The 19401-nt window shown below is 41.7% G+C and overlaps 2 protein-coding genes across 3 annotated transcripts in view; both read right to left on the bottom strand.

The window, feature by feature from the left end:
- Window positions 1–327: 327 nt before the first annotated feature.
- On the bottom strand, window positions 328–3998 carry LOC122048350. Its single transcript, XM_042609928.1, has 6 exons — window positions 3585–3998; window positions 3238–3488; window positions 2817–3030; window positions 1737–2474; window positions 391–474; window positions 328–333 (listed from the first exon to the last, which is right to left on the bottom strand). The coding sequence occupies exons 1-6, from the start codon at window positions 3996–3998 to the stop codon at window positions 328–330; spliced, it is 1707 nt and encodes a 568-aa protein (XP_042465862.1).
- A 4045-nt stretch (window positions 3999–8043) lies between these two features.
- Window positions 8044–19401, bottom strand: part of LOC122045888 (cytochrome P450 704C1-like) — a 38289-nt gene continuing 26931 nt past the window's right edge. Inside the window, exons 1-6 of one of the 2 annotated variants that reach the window (XM_042606301.1) lie at window positions 10384–10835; window positions 9578–9793; window positions 9203–9496; window positions 8793–9125; window positions 8433–8636; window positions 8044–8348 (exon numbers count right to left, since the gene is read on the bottom strand). In XM_042606301.1, coding sequence (XP_042462235.1) covers window positions 8169–8348; window positions 8433–8636; window positions 8793–9125; window positions 9203–9496; window positions 9578–9793; window positions 10384–10689 — 1533 coding nt within the window. In that variant the 5' untranslated portion in view covers window positions 10690–10835 and the 3' untranslated portion in view covers window positions 8044–8168. Of the gene's footprint in view, window positions 8349–8432; window positions 8637–8792; window positions 9126–9202; window positions 9497–9577; window positions 9794–10383; window positions 10836–19401 lie in introns of those variants that run through there. The other variant, XM_042606300.1, reaches the window with a different exon arrangement.

Here is a 19401-nt window from a genome sequence, read left to right as displayed (position 1 = left end):
AGGTAGCTGAGCTGGAATTGCAATTAAATAATCCTGCAGCGGTCGGCCGCGTACAAAGGGATGAAATAGGGGCTTTGAAGAGGGCCAATGCTCAGAACCAACAAGTTTTGCGGGGAGCCAACCAAGAGCTCCACAGCCTCCGTGAGGAGAAAAGCCAGGCCGAGAGTCTCCATAAGAAGAACGTAGATCAGCTGACCCAAGAGCTAAGATCTAAAGAAACCCTCCTACAAGAGCAGGCCAGGACTTTGGAATCCCAAACCGCAGAAGCAGCTGCACGCCCTGAAAGCTGAACTGTCACAAGCCCGTTCTGGCCTTTCTGGAGTTACCTCAGCTCTGGAAATATACAGAGCAGGAGAAATTGAATGCTACAGGCTGAGTTGGGAAGCTTACCTCCATTCCCAGGAGTTTGGGATCCAGGTTGAGGATCGCCTCATGACCTCCATAGCGTATAGTGCGGCAGGGGCCATACGACAACTATACGAACAATGGTATTTTAGATCTGCTTCCGCTGAAGACTTCTTAGATCATCGTCGTATTTTGGACGAGATACCAGACGAAGTCTTTTCTTCCTTCAAGTAATCTATATTTGTATATTGTGTAAACCGAATTACTTCCTACTTAATGTTCTGTCTTACTTCTTGCTTTGTGTATGAATCCAAAATGGGTTTGACAATTTACGAAGGACGTACCAATCCTGACCAGACAAATATTCTTACTAGCCGATCAGGTAAGTACTCCCGACCCGACTTATCCTACCTTCCGTAGACCTACACTTATCGAGCCCCAGCTTTACAGATAAGAAAGTTATCTATGTGCAGTAAGGCCGAAGATAATTAGCGCTCCAGGGCCGATCTAGATTCCTACCCCGGTCATCCTGTAGGTAATATGCCCCTGATGCCAACTTTTTAATAACTTTATAGGGCTCGCCCATTGGGGCGCCAACTTGGCTACATCCCCTACATGCTTCGTCCGCTTCCAGACCAGGTCCCCTTCTCTGAAGAAATGAGGAACCACCCTTTTATCATAATTTTACCTCATCCTTTGTTGATAGGCAGCTAGCCTAACTGTCGTTCGCTCGCGAGTTTCACTAATGAGGTCCAACTCTGTGAGTCGTCGCTCAGCATTCTCCTCGTCATATAGCATCCTCTTAATGGAAGGCACCTCGATCTCTATAGGTACTACTGCTTCATTGTCGTAGACTAGATGAAAAGGAGTGAGACCTGTGCTTTCCCTAGGCGTTGTACGGTAGGTCCAGAGAATACTTTGCAATTCTTCTACCCAATCTCCTCCAACGTGATCTAGCTTAACTTTCAATCCCCGCACAATTTCTCGATTGATAACTTCTATTTGCCCGTTACTTTGTGGGTAGGCTACGGATGTGAAGGCCTGAATAATTCCAAACCCTTGACACCAGGCTTGGATCTTCCGACCTTCAAATTATCTTCCGTTATCTGATACTAGCTTATGGGGTATGTCGAACCTGCACAGAATGTTTTCCACAAAAACATAATAACTGCTCCTTCTGTAATTCTTGCCAGGGCTTCGACTTCCACCCATTTAGAAAAATAATCCACGACCACAAGTAGAAATCGCTTTTGACCTAGCGTTATAGGGAATGGTCCTATAATATTCATACCCCACTGATCAAAGGGGCAGGAGACGATGGGCGTCCTTAGCATTAAGGTGGGCATATGTGTCAGATTCTGATGCTTCTAGCAAGATAGACAAGTGTTTACCAACTGCTTAGCATCCTTTTGTAATGTGGGCCAGAAATAACCGGCCAGCAACACCTTGCGAGCTAATGTTCGACCCCCCGCATGACTGCCACAACACCCCTGATGTAGCTCTCGCAAAGCATGCTCTGCCTCTTCCATGCTTAAACACTTAAGTAAAGGCCTGAAAAATGCTCGTTTATATAACTGATCTCCTATCATTGTATAAGCATGGGCCTTTTTCCTGACCAGCTGTGCTTCCTCCAGATCGGTTGGTAGTATGCCTTGCTGCAGATAACTAATCATTGGGGCCCTCCAGTCAATAAGCTCGTCCCTGTTATTCTGAAGATCTATTTGAGCTATGAGGAAGGTCTGTGCTATTGACCTGTCCAGTACCCATGTTGTCAGAGAGCTGGCCATTTTGGCTAACTCGTCAGCTCGGCCATTCTCTGTTCTGGGAATTTTGCTCACCGTGACCTTCTTAAATTCTTCTTTCATTTTCTCATAAGCTTCCCGGTATACTTGCACCTTGTCACTATTGACCTCAAAATGGTCCGCCACTTGTTGTGTTACCAATTGGGAATCCGAGTATACAATCACTTGGGCGGCTCCTACATGCGGGACTGCTTGCAGACCTGCCAATAGAGCTTCATACTCTGCTTCATTATTAGTGGCTCTGAAGTTCAACCACACGGCTAGCTGCAAGATATCTTCCTGAGGTGATATCAGAAGGACTCCGACACCACTTCCTTGATGTGTGGCCTATCCATCCACATATACCTTCCAAGTTTCTTGTGAGTCAGTCTAATGAATCTCGATCAGAAAATCAGCTAAGGCCTGTGCTTTAATAGCTGGACGAGGTTGATAAGCTATATTATACTCCCCCAGTTCTGTTGCCTATTTGATAAGCCGACCTGCAACCTTGACATCGGTAAGGGCTTTACCCATGGTGCTATTCGTCAAGATTGTGATAGGATGAGCTAGGAAGTAGGGTTTTAAATGTCTAGCCATGAGCACCAGTCCGTACACCAACTTTTCCATGGCTGTGTATCTGGACTCAGCCCCCTTCAATAGATGACTAAAAAAGTACACTAGTCGTTGTACATTGTCCTGCTCTTTCACTAACACCGCCCCCATGGCCTCATAGGTGGCTGACAGGTAGACCCATAACGGCTCTCCTGTAATAGGCTTAAATAAGGAAGGTAGGGTCTCCAAATACTTCTTTAACTCCTCAAAAGCTCGCGTGCACTCTTCATCCCACTGGAATTTAGAGGCTTTTTTGAGCACTTTGAAGAAGGGCGCCGCTTTGTCAGCTAATCTGGAGATAAATAGATATAGGGTTGTTATCTTGCCTACCAACTTCTGAGCTTCCTTCAAATTCTAGGGAGCTTTCATGTCTCGGAATGCTTAGACCTTCTCAGGATTGGCTTCGATTCCCCGTTCAGTCACCAAGTATCCCAAGAACTTCTCACCTTTGGCTTCAAACAAACACTTTAAGGGATTTAATTTCAACCCATATTGTCACAGGGTGTCGCAAGTCTCCTCCACATCAGCTATCAGATTTGCGGCTGAACGAGATTTGATGAGTATGTCGTCCACATAGACTTCCACATTACGTCCGGCCTGCTCCCGGAAGATTTTGTCTATCATCCTTTGATAAGTAGCTCCAGCATTCCTGAGCCCAAAAGGCATGATAGTGTAGCAAAATGTACCATCTGCTGTAATGAAACTAACATTCTCTTGATCTTTCACAGCCAAGGGGATTTGATGGTACCCCTAATAAGCATCCAGCATGCAAATTCTTTCACAGCCGACAGTTGAGTCTACTAGCTGATCAATTCGGGGCAAAGGATAACAATCTTTAGGACTGGCCCGATTGAGATCCCGGAAGTCTATGCAGACCCTCCACTTGTTATTGAGTTTAGCCACCAGGACCACGTTAGAGAGCCAGGACGGGAATTGTACTTCCCTAACGTGACCCGCTTTCCTGAGCTGGTCCACTTCAGTTCGAATAATTTTATTCTGATCGGCCAAGAAGTTTCTCTTCTTCTGCTTGACCAGCCAGGCGTCAGGCAAGAGATGTAGCTTGTACTCCGCTACTTCAGGTTTGACTCCTAGTAATTCTACAGTGGACCAGGCGAAAACATCCCTATTGCGGATCAAACACCGGATTAACTCTTCTTTTAGCTCAGGAGGTAGATCTCCAGCTATGTGAGTGAGAGTCTCCGGACGCTCAAGATACAATTGGACCTCTTCACAGGGAATAGGCTCTTCCGCTATAGGCATAGGCTCCTCCTGAGTAGCATGAACGGCCCCGTCCTAAGTCTTCTGAGCCTCCACTTTGACCATGTCAATATAGCATCGTCGAGAAACCCGCTGCTCCCCTCTAATTTCCCCGACCTGCTCGCCCACGAGGAACTTGATTTTCTGGTGGAAAGTGGAAACCATAGCCCGAAACTCGTGCAAAGCGAGTCGGCCCAGGATGACATTGTAAGAGGAGGGAGAATCTACCACGATGAAGGTGCTCCTCCTAGTTCTTACTAAGGGTTCGCTCCCCAAGGATATGGCTAGCTTGTTCTGCCCCATAAGTTTTACCTCGTTACCGGAAAAACCATATAAGGAAGTAGCCACCGGCTGAAGCTCGCTAGCAGCAATCTGCATTTCATCGAAAGCAGACCTAAACAACACGTTGACAGAGCTTCCAGTGTCAACGAAGACCCTGGCGACGCGGCTATTGGCTATGACAACTTTGATGATGAGAGCATCATCATGAGGTAATTCCAGTCCCTCCAGGTCTTGTGACCCGAAGTTGATAACAGGGCCAGCAGCTTTCTCTTGACTACATCCAACAGCGTGGATCTGCAACCAGCGTTCATGGGACTTGCGTGCCCGACCTAAATCTCTGTCAGTAGGTTCTCCGGAGATCATGCCTATGTCGCGGATGGTCGCGTTGCCTCGATTCTCCACCTCATGGGCTTCTCCTTGCTCTCTAGTGCGTCGTTGTTGCATGCTTGGCCCCTCCTGCCGAGACCGAGGTTGGCTGGCCTGTCCCGCTGCATTACGTTGCTCCATCATTCATTAGATATGAGGAGCCAGCTCGGGGGGTGGCAAGCTCAGCTCAGCAGCACACCTGGAATCACGGGCGAATTGAAATCCCTCGCTGGTAGCATGTGAGTGGGACCGATGATAAGTGCAATAGCGCGGCCCCCAAGGTCCGGGTCGGGGAGCATGGACTGCGGCTATGCGCGGGATCGGCCGAACATCCTGACCGGGGTGGAAAGTAGGTCAGGCATCCCGAGCGCGCGGGAGAGGTTGAGCAGGAGGTTGAGGTACTCTTCTCTCAGACTTGTTTACGGGAGGAGGTTTGTTTGTCTTTCTTCGCACCGCCGCGCTTCCTCCACGTTGATGTAGTTGGTGGCCTTCTCCAGCATCTTATTGAAATTCTTTACGAGATTTCTGATGAGATCCCTAAAGAACTCTCCCTATGTCAACCCATGAGAGAAGATGCTCATGTGTATTTCTGTTGTGGCCGAGGGAACGTCCTGAGCCACTTGATTGAAGCGCTTGATATAGCTCCTCAACAGCTCGGATGGCCCTTGCTTGAGAGCAAACAAGCAGTGGTCCGTCTTTTGATACTTCCTACTACTAGCAAAGTGGCGCATGAATGCAATCTTGAAGTCGGAAAAGCAAGTGATGGACCCATGCGGCAGTCCATTGAACCACTTCTGGGCAGAGCCCGATAGAGTGTTCAAGAACACTCGGCACTTAACGGCATCGCTGTATTGATGTAGCATAGCCGCATTTCTAAACTTGCGAAGGTGGTCTTCAGGGTCCTTGCTGCCATCATATTTCGCAATAGCAGGGGGTCGGTACCCTTTGGGTAGCCTCTCCTCCAAGATTTTGGAAGAGAATGGCACTTTCTTTTCTGGCTCCACCCGACGTTCTTCGCACGGGATGATAGACTTCCCTCTCTTCGAATCCTTGGGCAAAGAACTCTCAGCCATCGAAACTTGTGGCTGCTCCTTGCGACTATAGCATCCAGGGTCTGGCTTATAATAACCCTGGTCTGGCTCTCTATAGAAGGTAGGAGGAAATTCCATGGGTTGTTTTCTCTTCGAACCTCGATCCGAGGCATGAGCCAGTTATTTAGAAACCTCCGGTAACTTCTGTGGTCGGGATGCAGTAGCTTGTTGCTTTTCAGAGGTCGCCCGCTTCTTGGCCTCTTTGAAGAGTTCGTACTCTCCCACTGTCATGGTCATGTTGATTCTGCCAGAATCCTCCATCTTCACGTTCCGGAGCAGGTAGCTGTGTTCCCACAGACGACGTCAAATTTGATCCCGTCCGGAGGCTGAATCGGATGAAGACTGGCTGCGTTGTACCCGCAGTTGACGGAAAGTCGTTGCGAAATCTGGTCGATCTGGCACCTGCCGGAAGGGCTTACATGGGCGGATGACGGGGGATGATGACGAGGATGACGACGTGAGGGCTCTGCGCACACTCAGACAAGCCGCCTCTGCGTTAGAGACCAAGAACCAGGGAAAAAGTCCTCGGATCAGGCCCTCCGACACTCAAGTCAGGTATTTTTTTTCCCCAGAAGCATAATGAAAGGACGAAAAGTAAAAGACGAGAATGAAAATGACGAGTGAGCGTACCTGCATAGAGACAAAGCCTCCCTTTTTATACGGCAGTGGATGCTTCTGGAGTCTGACGAGTGTCAGGGAATGTCGGGTGTCAGACTTTGTCTAGTAGTGAATGACACGTGACATCTTTCTATAGGTCTGAGAAGGAATCAGGAGGCAACGAGCCACAGACCGTTAGCATATTCCCTGACATGTGATGATTATTCTCTGACGGGTTGTTACGATTCTCTAGCTTGATTATCGCGTAGTGCCTGTTCGCTCTGGTCTGTTAACCTTAGACTGGGTCTTTGTACCTATAAATCTTACCTGTGGGCCAGACCTACATTCCCTGGCCCAATCCCCGGCTTGTGTTTATTGTCCCCCAAATCCAGATCTGTACGTTCTGCCCTGCCTTTGCCATTCGGCTTATCTCGATAGATCCAGACCTGTGCCTACCGCCCTACCTTGTTCGTCTTGATCTGTGTCCTGTTTTGCCTATCTTATCATACGAGTTCCTGACCTACAAACCTTAAGTCACCTGTCCTAACCTGGCCGTCCTGACCAGTGTCTCCCATCCTGTACGTCTTTGGTCCGCTTATCTTGCTCGGTGAATCTTATCCTGTAGATCCCGACTTGTACGCTTTGGTCCGGCTATCCTGTCCCGCAAGTTTATAAGTCCTGCCCTGTACCGCAAGTCTATAAGTTCTGCCCCGTAATCCTTGGTTTGCATATACTGACCTGTACGCTTTGGTTCGGCTATCCTGCTCCACGAGTCTATAAATCCTGCCCTGTAATCCTTGGTTTGTATATCCCGACCTGTACGCTTTGGTATGGCTATCCTACTCCGCCAGTCTATAAATCCTGCCCTATAATTCTTGGCTTGCATATTCCAACCTATACGCTTTGGTATGGCTATCCTGCTCCGTCAGTCTATAAATCCTGCCCTATAATCCTTGGCTTGCATATCCTGATCTGTACACTTTGGTCTGTATATCCTGCCCCACAAGTCTATAAATCCTGCTCTGTAATCCTTGATTTGCCTATCCCGACCTATACGCTTTGGTCCGACTATCCTGCTCCACCAGTTTATAAAACCTGCCCTGTAATTTTTGGCTTGCATATTCCGATCTGTACGCTTTGGTCTGGCTATCCTGCTCCGCCAGTCCATAAATCCTGCCCTGTAATCCTTGACTTGCATATTCCGACCTATACGCTTTGGTCCGGCTATCCTGCTCCGCCAGTCAATAAATCCTGTCATGTAATCCTTGGCTTGCGAGTTCCTACTTGACACGTAGGCCTAACTCCGAAATGTCACTTGTGCCTGACCAGAATCATCCCGTAACCTGGCTCTCTGAACTCCACGTAGACCGGACTTTTGACCTCCACGTAGCCCTGACTTTTAACCACCGCGTAGGCTTGACTTCTGACCGCCATGTGAGCTTGACTTTTGACTGCCTAGTGGGCTTGACTGTTGACCGTCTCGTGGACTTGACTTCCGACCATGTTGACTATTCGACCCCACTATCATGCGTCGTATCATTATCTATAAATATTAACCGAGTTTTATCAAAACCAACGCTAAATTTGTTCACATCTAGTTCATTTGCAACTTTACTTTTTGTTCTTCTTCTTCTTGCTATTTGATGCAAGGAAAATTGCTATTGTCACTCGATAAGAGGAGGAAGAACACTTTGATCTATTTAAACAAAATGGAAAAAATAATCATGATGAGGAAAATGAGTTCATTGGTATAAATGTTCCACGCAATTGCCACACAAAGTTACTACTTATTCCGAGAGTATAGATGACAACAAGTTCGTTCGCAAATTCACATCTTTCATCTGTGAATCACTTCGAGGAAGAGGCCTCCGTCGATCAGCAGAGTCGTCGAGGCTTTGCAGCGCGCAACCTCCCCCTCATTGCCGAGCTTGAATTGGAAGAATCGCAGCAGCACTGCCGCGAATATCTTCATTTGTCTGTAGGCAAACTCCTTCCCCAAGCATAGCCTTGGCCCAGCCTGAAATTAGCAAACAAGATAAGCAGCCTCAAATTTCTACTATTTTCGAACCGCAAAGCCTGATACTCAGATTGTTTTTGTTACTTGAAAAGCTGTGAATTTGTATGGGCTTTCCGGCTGGAAGATGCCGTCGTCATTCAGCCACCTCTCCGGGCGAAAAGCTTCGGCATCGGCACCCCACAAGTACTCCATCCTCCCCATTGGATATGGTTGATAGAACACAACATCATCTTTCCTTACAGTGTAGCCTCCAGGTAGAGTGTCATCCGAGAAGCAAACCTTACTGTCCTGCAATTGTAAACCATTCGAAAAAATTAGCTTCATTTTGATACTTTCATAGTGAAAGGGAGCTTCACGGATTTGAATCGTGGAAACAGTCACTTATTATAACGTAGGATAAGACTACCCAATATGATCACGTTTATAGCCTAAACTGACACTTACCATGGGGCCTGGAGGAAACAGCCTAAGTGTTTCGGTGAGCGCGGCATGGAGATACTGCATTTTGTTAAGTGAATCCTCGCTTATAGTCTCCGCGAACTCATCCACAGCGGCCGCAGGCTCTGCGGCTTCAGTCACTTCTATGACTTCTTTGCGAATCTTCTCTTGAACACGAGGGTTCTTGCAAATCAAGTAGAAGAACCACGCCAGTGTGCCTGCTGTGCTATCTTTCCCAGCGAGCACAAAGTTGAGTATTATGTCCCTCAGGTACTCAAGGCTGATGCTTTGTGGATCCTTTTTTCGCTCGTCGAGAAATCTCGATAGGATGTCTTCGTTCTGTTCTTCGATTCAGATCGAATAAGAAACATTAGTCTTCCAGCAGAGGAGGAAGTTGATGGTGTAAAAGGAATTACTTGTTCATTTCCTGTTTCTGAAGTCTGTTCAATCCTGATACTGATCAATCGGTACACAAACTCATTGACAAGCTTGATTTTGTCTCTGAGTTTTGCTTCAGATCCAATGTTCAGATACCTCATGGCCTTCCACAGCGGGTTTATGTATCGCAAAATGAGGAGCTCGTTGGCAGCATCGAACGACTTTGCGAACTCGTTCCCCCCTTGAGACTGACCAGAGTCGTCCAAGCAATTCAACTCCACTCCGAACCCGATTCTGAATATCGAGTCCATCGTCGACTTCATCAGTAGGTGCTGTCAGTCACAAAATTCAGACTTTAGGAGTCCTAAACGAGGCCATAGATGGACTCAAAACCAAAACGACTTCATACTTACCTGAACATCGAACTTTTCATTGCTTTCGGCATAGGATGAAACAACGTGAGCAAGCTTAGATGCGTTTTTCCTGAAGATTGCAGAGCTAAAATCTCTCAGGGCCTTTGTGGAGAACCCATAACTGGCAAGCTTTCTCTGGTGCCGCCACTTATCACCGTCAACTACGAAAATTCCATCGCCAAACATATCTTTCAGGTTCTCATAGTTCATCCACCCCTGAAAGCAAAACAAGTACTAACTTGTTAGTACTCAGTAGAGTTGTTCATCCACCCCTGAAAGCAAAACAAGTACTAACTTGTTAGTACTTAGAGTTGTAAATCAATCAAATGTTCATAATAAAGTTAGTGTTCAATTTAATAAAAGTTTACTTTAGGTTCATTCAATATAAATAAGTTTGAATAATTTATCATACTAAATGAATAAACTTAAACACATATATTCAATCCGTCAATGTTCATGAACAGAGATGATAAACTATTGATTATCAATATGATAAATAATTAAAGAAGCGCTCAAAATGAAAAAAAAAAAAAAAAAACTTGTAATACCAAACTCATTAATGAAAATTTTAAACAATTAGACAAAAACCTAATAACATCCAAACGAACTAATTAAGCTCAAGTTTATAGAAAAGAAATCAAGTCAAATTTGAACAACAATTTCAGTTAGCTTGATTCATTTTAAGTTTAGTTTTATTCGGTCAGTTACCTTATCAAATAAATTTAAACAATATAATATTTATCTCAACTTAGCTCCTTTACCCCCTACTAAAAAACTAAGTCCAAACATATAGTATTTACTAATACCTTGCCATAATTCTGGAAGTTTGTCTTGAGGAAGTATTCCACAACAATAGGATCAGTGGTGTAGATGTACTGGCAGAAGGGACTCAAGAACCTGAAGGTCTTGTGCTTGCGCGAGAGCTCTATGTGGTAGTCATAAATCCTCGGGAAGTTTACTATCTGATGCAGAATTGTCCCAACTGCAGGAGCATATTGCTTCTTCTTCTTCTCGTTGTCACTGCTGCTGCTTCTTGATCGAAAGAGAAGCGCAAAGGCACACACAGCTGAAAAGAGAAGGCCTAATGTTGCAGTGGCAGTGAACAAGTCCATTCTTGCTCCAGGTGAAGAAGCAAGCTGCTGTTTGTGATCACTTGGGAAGAAGAGGAATGATAGACATAATGAATAGGATGGATGTTTCTTTCTGGACAAGTCTTCGTTGCTTTAGATATCTTGCAGAATTTCTGAGATTGTTTGGAAAAGGGGAGATGAATCCGAGGGTTTTGTCTGACTTTCCGAGCCTACATTGTATTCATCAGTTGAGGGTGACTAATGCCTTGTTTATCTAGAAGGGCGTTGATGGGGTGAAGGTTGAAATGCACATGGTGTTTGGTGGTTAGTGTTTTAGCTATTGTAAAATAATGGATGGACAAGTTTAAGAATTAATCGTGAACCATTTTTTAATTTGTCCGTCCAAAGTCGGGCGAAATGATCATTCGTTTCTCCCTCGTCGAAAGTCGATGCCGATCTCTCACGGTCACGGATAGCCTCGCTTGCGGCCAAGAGGTTCCACAAAGCTAGTTTTTTCGGCAATTTACTAAAAGACGTACTTTGTATATTGTATTTACCAAAAGGTGTAGAGTAGTTTGGTTTATACCAAAAGACGCAGATAAAAAAAATTCAATTCTCAGTTTACCCCTCTGGCTACCTGCCAATCACTTTTTTCAATCACCAGTTTCCAAGCATCCAAGCCACAAATTGAATTGAAAATTATTTTATGGTTCGGATGCACGTCCTCTCACCGTCTCTCTCCCTCCATCTCTCTGCCTGATCTTATAAACACGAAAGAAATATGAACCTCCTTCGCTTGTCATTCCTTCTCATGCTGGTTGGCGGGATTGCAAAAGACCAGTTAGGGTTTTGGGATATTTCCGTAAGAGTTTCAAGAAGAGTCCAAAGGACAACTGCAGTTAACAATGTCAGCCGTGAAGGACAAACTTCTAGCAAGAGTAAAATTAGTAGAAAAATACAGTTAAAGATTTAGACATGTATGTATAGATTTATTACTGTAAAATAGGGTAGTGCTGTAAAAAAATTATAGTTTTGTTGCAAAGGGTGATGAAAAAAATCGTGTTTATGGTTTCATTGGATGTGTGAGGAATAAATATTCAACAACACCTACAATATGATGTAATCTAATACTTAATCGATTTGCAAATTGCTCCAGTATAATGCTAAATTTGAGATAGACCTTGCTCATGTATGTTAGGTTAATATGGTAGGTATCAGGACCTTGATCATATCAGGCCCACTTTCTGCCTTGATCAAAAGTTTTGTTTGTTACCATGTCTACCTTCTCTCCTCGCTCAACCCTTCATAGTGATTGGGAGTTTTCATAAATCAAATTACCCTTGGTCCATCAATGTGTGTTGACCAAAAGTCACTCATGGACCTAAACTTGTTTGATTACACTCATTAATGTGTTGTTAGTTTCTGTGGTTGTTAGTTAAATTGGGCTAATCATTTTTTATTTAGGTCTCGCATTCTGTCAGTGGTGGTCTTAGTTTACAAGAATTTTCTACTTCAATACGGGTCTGATATTGATGATATCAGGCCCACGTTAGGCCTGATATTAGATGATATCATCATATCAGGTCCAACATGATCTTTGGTTAAAACTTTCCTTTTACATCATATGGATCTTTTCCTCGCTCTACCCTTCCTAGTGGTTGGAATTATACAAAATTACAAAATAACAACAGCACTTGATTATGTAGCTACAAATTTACTAAATTAGTTTGTAATTTATTTACCAGGGACGATCATATAACTGAAGAAATTCTTTCTGAGATATGGAATATGCTTGATACAAATTCTAATATTGGACATGGAGCTAATGTAGGAGAATTATCCAGAACTCTTCGCAGTATAGTTGTGTGCCTAACACAAATAGAAATACAAGCAGTAATTTCACATTTGATTTAAATGAAGAAGCTAGTATTCAAGAAGATGAAGTTCTGAATCCTTGTACAACACTTGGTGATTACTTTGAGCCTACTTGGAGTGAGGAGGAAGGGTATTATACCCGAATTAGAGAGGAATTACAATGTAATACAGATGTACAAGAATTCTTAGCTAATGATATGCAGATTAAACAATATGAAATTTCTCCAGAGCAGTATAATGACTTAGAGGAGGAGTTCTCAATAGCTGATGATTCATATATTCTAAATTCTCGATTGCTCCAAAGGTCAATTGAAGAGGCAATAGATGAGCATGAATTTTTTGTTGGACAGATTTTTCCGTCTCGACAAGAGTTCAAGAATGCACTTGTGAAACATGTCATGGTTAAATATATGAGATATAACCCAGTTGACACTCGGAAAAATAAAGTAAAAGTCATCTGCTTCAATCAACCGTGTACATGAAGAGTAGTTGCCCAGGGGAATGTAGAGTTCATTGTTATAAAATATATAAAGGAACATCAATGTGGCACCATTAGAGAAAGTGCTGATCATCAAGCATGCTCTTCCTCCTTTGTAGCTTCTTTTGTTTAAGAGCAATTTCTTGCTAATGAATAGTATAAGCCAAGTATGATTATAGCAGATATAAAAGTTAGGTTTGGAGTGACTATATCATATAGAAAAGCATACATAGTTCGAGAGCAAGCGATGAAGAAAGTCGTTGGAGATTATGACCAAGCATATAGAGATCTTCCACTATATCTGGGTGAGTTAAGAGTCAGGGATCCTGAAACCTATGTGGCACTACACAGGAATGGGGATAATCAGCTCCAATGCTATTTTTAGGGTTTTGGAGCTTGTAGAAGAGTATTCAGGTCTTATCTACGTAAATTGATTGGAATTAATGCCACACATCTAAGAGGGAAATATCTAGGTGTGTTGTTGATGGCTACAGCAATTGATGCTAATGAGAATGTCCTCCCAGTAGCCTTTGGAATCACTGAAGTTGAATGTGGGTCTGCATGGGAGTGATTTTTGGATCATACAAAAAGATTCTTTGATGTTGATCCAGAGTCAATAATCATAGTATCAAATAGACATCGCGGCATTATATCAGCAGTTAGGAAAGTCTACCCTACCGCCCATAATGCTTTCTGTTGCCACCACATGTCTTGCAATATGGTAACAGATACTGGCAATAGGTTAGGTTTAGGCTTGTTTTGGGCAGCAGCTCAAACAAACACAACACTCCAATATGATCTCATAATGCAGGCCATGCAACATCCAGATGCTCATAAGTGGCTTTAGAACATTAACCCTAAAAGATGGGCTAATGCACACTTTAGTGGCAGAAGGTATACGATGCTAACCACCAATTGTGTAGAGAGTTTAAATGCTTTGTTCAAGGAGACACGTGAACTTCCCATAAGCAACTTAATTGATAATACTAGAAGAAAGGTAGCTTAATGGTTCTTTAACCGTAAGGAAGAAGTCTCGAAATGGTATGTTGTTTTGACACCTCATGCTACCAAAGAAATGGATTCAAGGAGGGAGAAAGCTAGACGATATAAAGTCCACCCCTACTCTCAATCTAAAATGGAAGTAGAGATATGGGGTACTTCATTCATTATTGATTTGGAGAGAAAATATTGTAACTGCGGGGAGTTTCAAATTTCAGGATTGCCTTGCTCACATGTAATTGTCGTCATCATTCACCGGAACATGGATACACTCCCATATTGTGAGTATTATTTTCATTCACAGAATTGGAATGCGACATACATGGATTTACCCCTGTCGAAGCAAGGAATTTTGGCCTAGGTGAGTAAACAACATTATAGTTCTATGTCCTCGTAGCCTTGTGCAGCCGAGTAGGCGAAAGAAGACACGGATCGAGTCAAAACATAATGGGAAGGTAAAAATCAAATGCAGCCGGTACAAACAACTAGGTCATAATCGGAGGACCTATAAAATGCCGCCAGCCCCTGGGTCTTGACTCACTTGTAAATTGGAGGAGTTAATCCATATGTTTTGTATGTAGTACATATATAGAATTATAAGAAAATAGTTGTCCAAAATGATGTTACTGTTATATCATTGTACGTAGTATTTATTTTATAATACAATGTTATTGTAGGTATAAGAAGTGTAAACCATCCCTAGTAAGGCAGAACTAATACTTCACACCATATCTCCATTTTGTAAAATAAAAATGCATACCAGTTGTGAATATTCAGAAATATAATAGGTTTAATCCATCTCTACATTTCAATTCAACAGGTAAGGGTTGTTAATTTCAAAGTCATATAAATATGATTTAAACTATAAATAAGTTAAAACTTGGACAAAATGATTGTAGTGATGCTTGAAAAATAAAATTGGACAGTGGCTGATGTTCATTGAAAAAAAACAAGTGCACTGTTCCGTGTCAAATGGCACGGAGCAAGAACTTCTAATCCAGGGTGTATAACTAAGTTTTGACACCATATAAAGCTCCTCCCCTCTCAAACCTTCACAGGGAAAGTGATTTCAAGTAAATCCATGTAGCGTAGCGTCATCAGTAGATTTTGGTCAAAACCCACTAATGGACCAAGACACCTGTGATTGGACCCATTTCAGGTCGAGTGAGATTCTGGTATTGCAAGGACTCCAGCGGTGTTATCCATTATTAATGTACAGCTCTCTAGGGGTGGTAGCAAGTTCTGAAAAAAAAATTCAGCCTCTGTTGGGCCTGACATGATACCATATCAGGCCCAACGTGGGCTTGATATGAGACCATATCAGGTCCAATGTGGGCCTGATAGGTTTCGTTTCAAAGAGTTGATTCTCCCTCCCCCTTCTATAAACTCAAAACGTGCTACCATGGGGTTTAAGTCTACAGCAAGGGGAGTGAAATACAGCTAATAGTATTGTAACATATCTTTAATTTCTACTTACTATTTGACTTTAAAATAAAATGGTGCTTGTTGGTTCTCCTAACTTAAAAAGTGTTGTTTAAAATCTATAGCTTCTCCCTTCTCAAACCTTCCTATTGAACTAGAATTTGAGGAAATCAAATACCCTAAAAAAATGAGTAATATACAGAATAAAATAAATCGATACACTATGAGCGAAAAAATTATAATTTTTGAATAACTAGAATAAATTTAGATAAAATATGAGTATTAATATATATATATATATATATATATATATATATATATATATATATATATATATATATAAAAACTAATATTACATCTTCTCCTCTCTCGGTTGTTGTTCATTGAAAAAAAACAGGTGCATCGTTCCATGCTAAATGGCACGAAGCAAGAACTTCTAATCCAGGGTGTATAACTAAGTTTTGACACTATATATAGCTCCTCCCCTCTCAAACCTTCACAGGAAACGTGATTTCAAGTAAATCCAAGTAGTGTAAAGCCATCAGTGAGTTTTGGTCAAAACCTACTAATGGACCAAGACACTGTGATTGGATCCATTTCAGGTCGAGTGAGATTCTGGTATTGCAAGGACTCCAACGGTGTTATCCATTACTAATGTACAGCTCTTTAGGGGTGGTAGCAAGTTCTGAAAAAAAAATCAGCCTCTGTTGGGCCTGATATGATACCATATCAGGCCTAACGTTGACATGATATGATACCATATCAGGCCCTATGTGGGCCTGATATGAGACCATATCAGGCCCTATGTGGGCCTGATATGAGACCATATCAGGCCCAACGTGGGCTGATAGGTTTCATTTCAAAAAAGTTGATTCTATCTCCCCCTTCTATAAACTCAAAACGTGCTACCATGGGGTTTAAGTCTACAGCATGGGGAGTGAAATACATCTAATAGTATCGTAACATAGCTTTAATCTCTACCTGATATTTGACTTAAAAATAAAATGGTGCTCATTAAAATCCATAGCGTCCCGCCTCTCAAACCTTCCTATTGAACAAGAATTTGAAGGAAATCAAACACCCTAAAAAAAAGAGTAATATATGTAATAAAATAAATCGATACAGTATGAGCTAAAAAATTTGTAATTTTGAATAACTAGAAAAAAATCAGCTATTCATTAAAAAAAAATAGGTCCACTGTTCTGTACCAACTGGCACGGAGCAAGACCTTCTTAGCCAGGGTGTATAACTAAGGTTTAACACCATATATACCATCTTCCCTCTCAAACCTTCACAGGGAATGTGATTTCGAGTAAATCCAAGCAGCATAGAGTCATCAGTGGGTTTTGATCAAAACTCACTAATGGACCAAGACACTTGTGATTGGACTCATTTCAGGTTGAATGAGATTCTGATATTGCAAGGACTCTAACGGTGCTAGCAAAACCTGATGTACAGCTCTCTAGGGGTGGTAGCAAGTTCTAAAAAAAATTTAGCCTCTGTTGGGCCTGATATGATACCATATCAGGCCCAACGTGGGTCTGATTTAAGACCATATAGAGAGTTGTACATCAGTAATGGATAGCACCGTTGAAGTCCTTGCAATACCAGAATCTCACTCGACATGAAATGGGTCCAATCAGAGGTGTCTTGGTCCATCAGTGGGGTTTGACCAAAACTGACTGATGGCCCTGCGCTACTTGAATTTACTTGAAATCACGTTCCCTTTGAAGGTCTGAGAGGGGAGATGGCATATATGGTGTCAAACATTTGTTCTAAACCCTGGCTAAGAAGGTCTTGCTCCGTGCCTGTTAGCACAGAACAGTGGACCTGTTTTATTTTCAATAAACAGCAATCAAAAAGAGGAGAAGCTTTAATTTTAATTAATATATACCTTTATATATATATATATGTGTGTGTGTGTGTATAATCTAAATTTATTCTAGTTATTCAAAAATTACAATTTTTCACTCATAGTGTATCAATTTATTTTATTCTATATATTACTCTTTTTTTTAGAGTATTTGATTTCCTCAAATTCTCGTTCAATAGGAAGGTTTGAGAGGAGAGGAGCTATAGATTTTAAACAGCACCTTTTAAGTTAGGAGAACCAACAACCACCATTTTATTTTTAAGAAAAATAGTAAGTAGAGATTAAAGGTCACGTTAGGCCTAATATGGTTTTATATCAGGCCCACGTTGGGCCTGATATAGTCTCATATCAGGCCCACATTGGGCCTAATATGGTCTCATATTAGGCTCAACAGAGGCTGAAATTTTTTTTAGAACTTGCACCCCTAGAGAGTAATGGATAGCACCATTGGAGTCCTTGCAATACCAGAATCTCACTTAACCTAAAATACCAAAATCTACTGATGGCCCTACGCTACTTGAATTTACTTGAAATCACGTTCCCTATGAAGGTCTGAGAGGGGAGATGGTATATATGGTGTCAAGAATTAGTTACACACCCTAGGTAAGAAGTTCTTGCTCCATGCTCGTTGGCAAAGAACATGTGAAGCTTGGAGTTACCAGGATAACAAACGATTTTTTTTTAACTCAAAACTTAGTTACTTTGGAGTTCCAGATTTACATGCCTAATTCAAATTTCGATGCAAACCTTGTACACTTGAAACCGAGTGTTGGACCTATCCTACTGGGATTTCTGAAAAATCCCAACCGTTACCAATTTTTTAGTTTTCAGAAGATAGATATGGTGTATAATATAATTTATATAAATTATGTCTCTTTTAACTGATAAGCACCGGCATGATAATTTGGATATTGTGATTTTTAGTTCACTAATCACTATGCAATAGTATTATTATTCTTGTGACAGTTTAGTGTACCCTTCTCATATCATACATACCACTATATTAAACTACATAGACTGCATACAAAGACATAAAACTACAAACACTACGTAATTGTACCTTTACATTCCCTACCAACTTTTTGGTTTGCAACACTATGGATATTTAATATAATGTTTTACAGAACTTATCTCTCAAAATTGATACAATTACATCAATTCTAATTTTTTTCATGTCTCATTATTTGAAGTCCATCTTTATATCGTATAGAAGACATCAAATGTATTGGATCACAAAGAAGTCATGGTCAAGGCTATAAATAACATCACCAATTTAATGTTTAATATTTTATATCAATATTTTCTATTCACACTATTTGCTCGACTTACCTGGCTTCTTGTTGTGGACATTCTATTGTGCGAGACATCCATTAATCGAAGGGATGTTGCCTTTCAAATTTTGGATCAATAGTAGCAAGATGCTCACGACTATAGAGTTTTAAATCTGATACCTGTAAGATTGAGGAGGAAATTTAAATTTTACATCAAATAGCATTTATGTTAGAGTGTATACAGAAAGCCTAAGCTTTTGTAAACATTTATTTTGAATAAAGAATCACATTTAGTCAAATTATCTACATTTGTTTGTAGTTGTTCAATTAATTTATATTGTAGATAACATAGTATGTGGTGTCACATACAGAAGATAATGTTGTCAATACCTTATAAATTATAAACAATAGCTCACGACCAAAATGGAAAGGAACAAATCATTGGAAGGTCGTAGTGTAATTAGGTATTAGTTTATCTTAACTATATAATTACACTAGTACACTTAGAGTGTATTGAGTAGGACCATCAGAGGTCGTTTCTTTTATACTGACTTTATAAAGGAACAAAGACCTCAGTTATTATGGAAGTGTGTGCTCTTAATCCTAATATAATAACAAGCACATATATTTGATATTTATTTCTTTAATTTATAAATAGGTGAGATTTAGTTTGATAAATCAATAAGCCCGATAAATTGGGAAATGATATCACTTATAGTGTGTGTTGTTGATTATAGAAGGAAATTGTGTCCTAGTGATCTAGGTTGATAATGTCCCCAAGAAGAGCTCATAAGGATTGTCATGTTAAACCCTGCAGGTGGACTTAGTCCGACATG

Source organism: Zingiber officinale, chromosome 2B (genome assembly GCF_018446385.1).
Source record: "Zingiber officinale cultivar Zhangliang chromosome 2B, Zo_v1.1, whole genome shotgun sequence".
Classification (NCBI taxonomy): Eukaryota; Viridiplantae; Streptophyta; class Magnoliopsida; order Zingiberales; family Zingiberaceae; genus Zingiber; species Zingiber officinale.
The sequence above is the reverse complement of the archived record's forward strand: the minus strand, read 5'-3'. Positions and strand labels throughout refer to the sequence as shown.

Excerpts from the sequence above, each read along its gene's own strand:
- LOC122048350 (XM_042609928.1), bottom strand. The coding sequence starts at position 3,998 with ATGCCTATAGCGGAAGAGCCTATTCCCTGTGAAGAGGTCCAATTGTAT. Across the intron at positions 3,489-3,584 it reads ACTTCCGGGATCTCAATCGG|GGGTACCATCAAATCCCCTT; the intron begins GCCAGTCCTAAA and ends GATGCTTATTAG. Across the intron at positions 2,475-2,816 it reads TAGTGAAAGAGCAGGACAAT|GCCACACATCAAGGAAGTGG; the intron begins GTACAACGACTA and ends GTGGATGGATAG.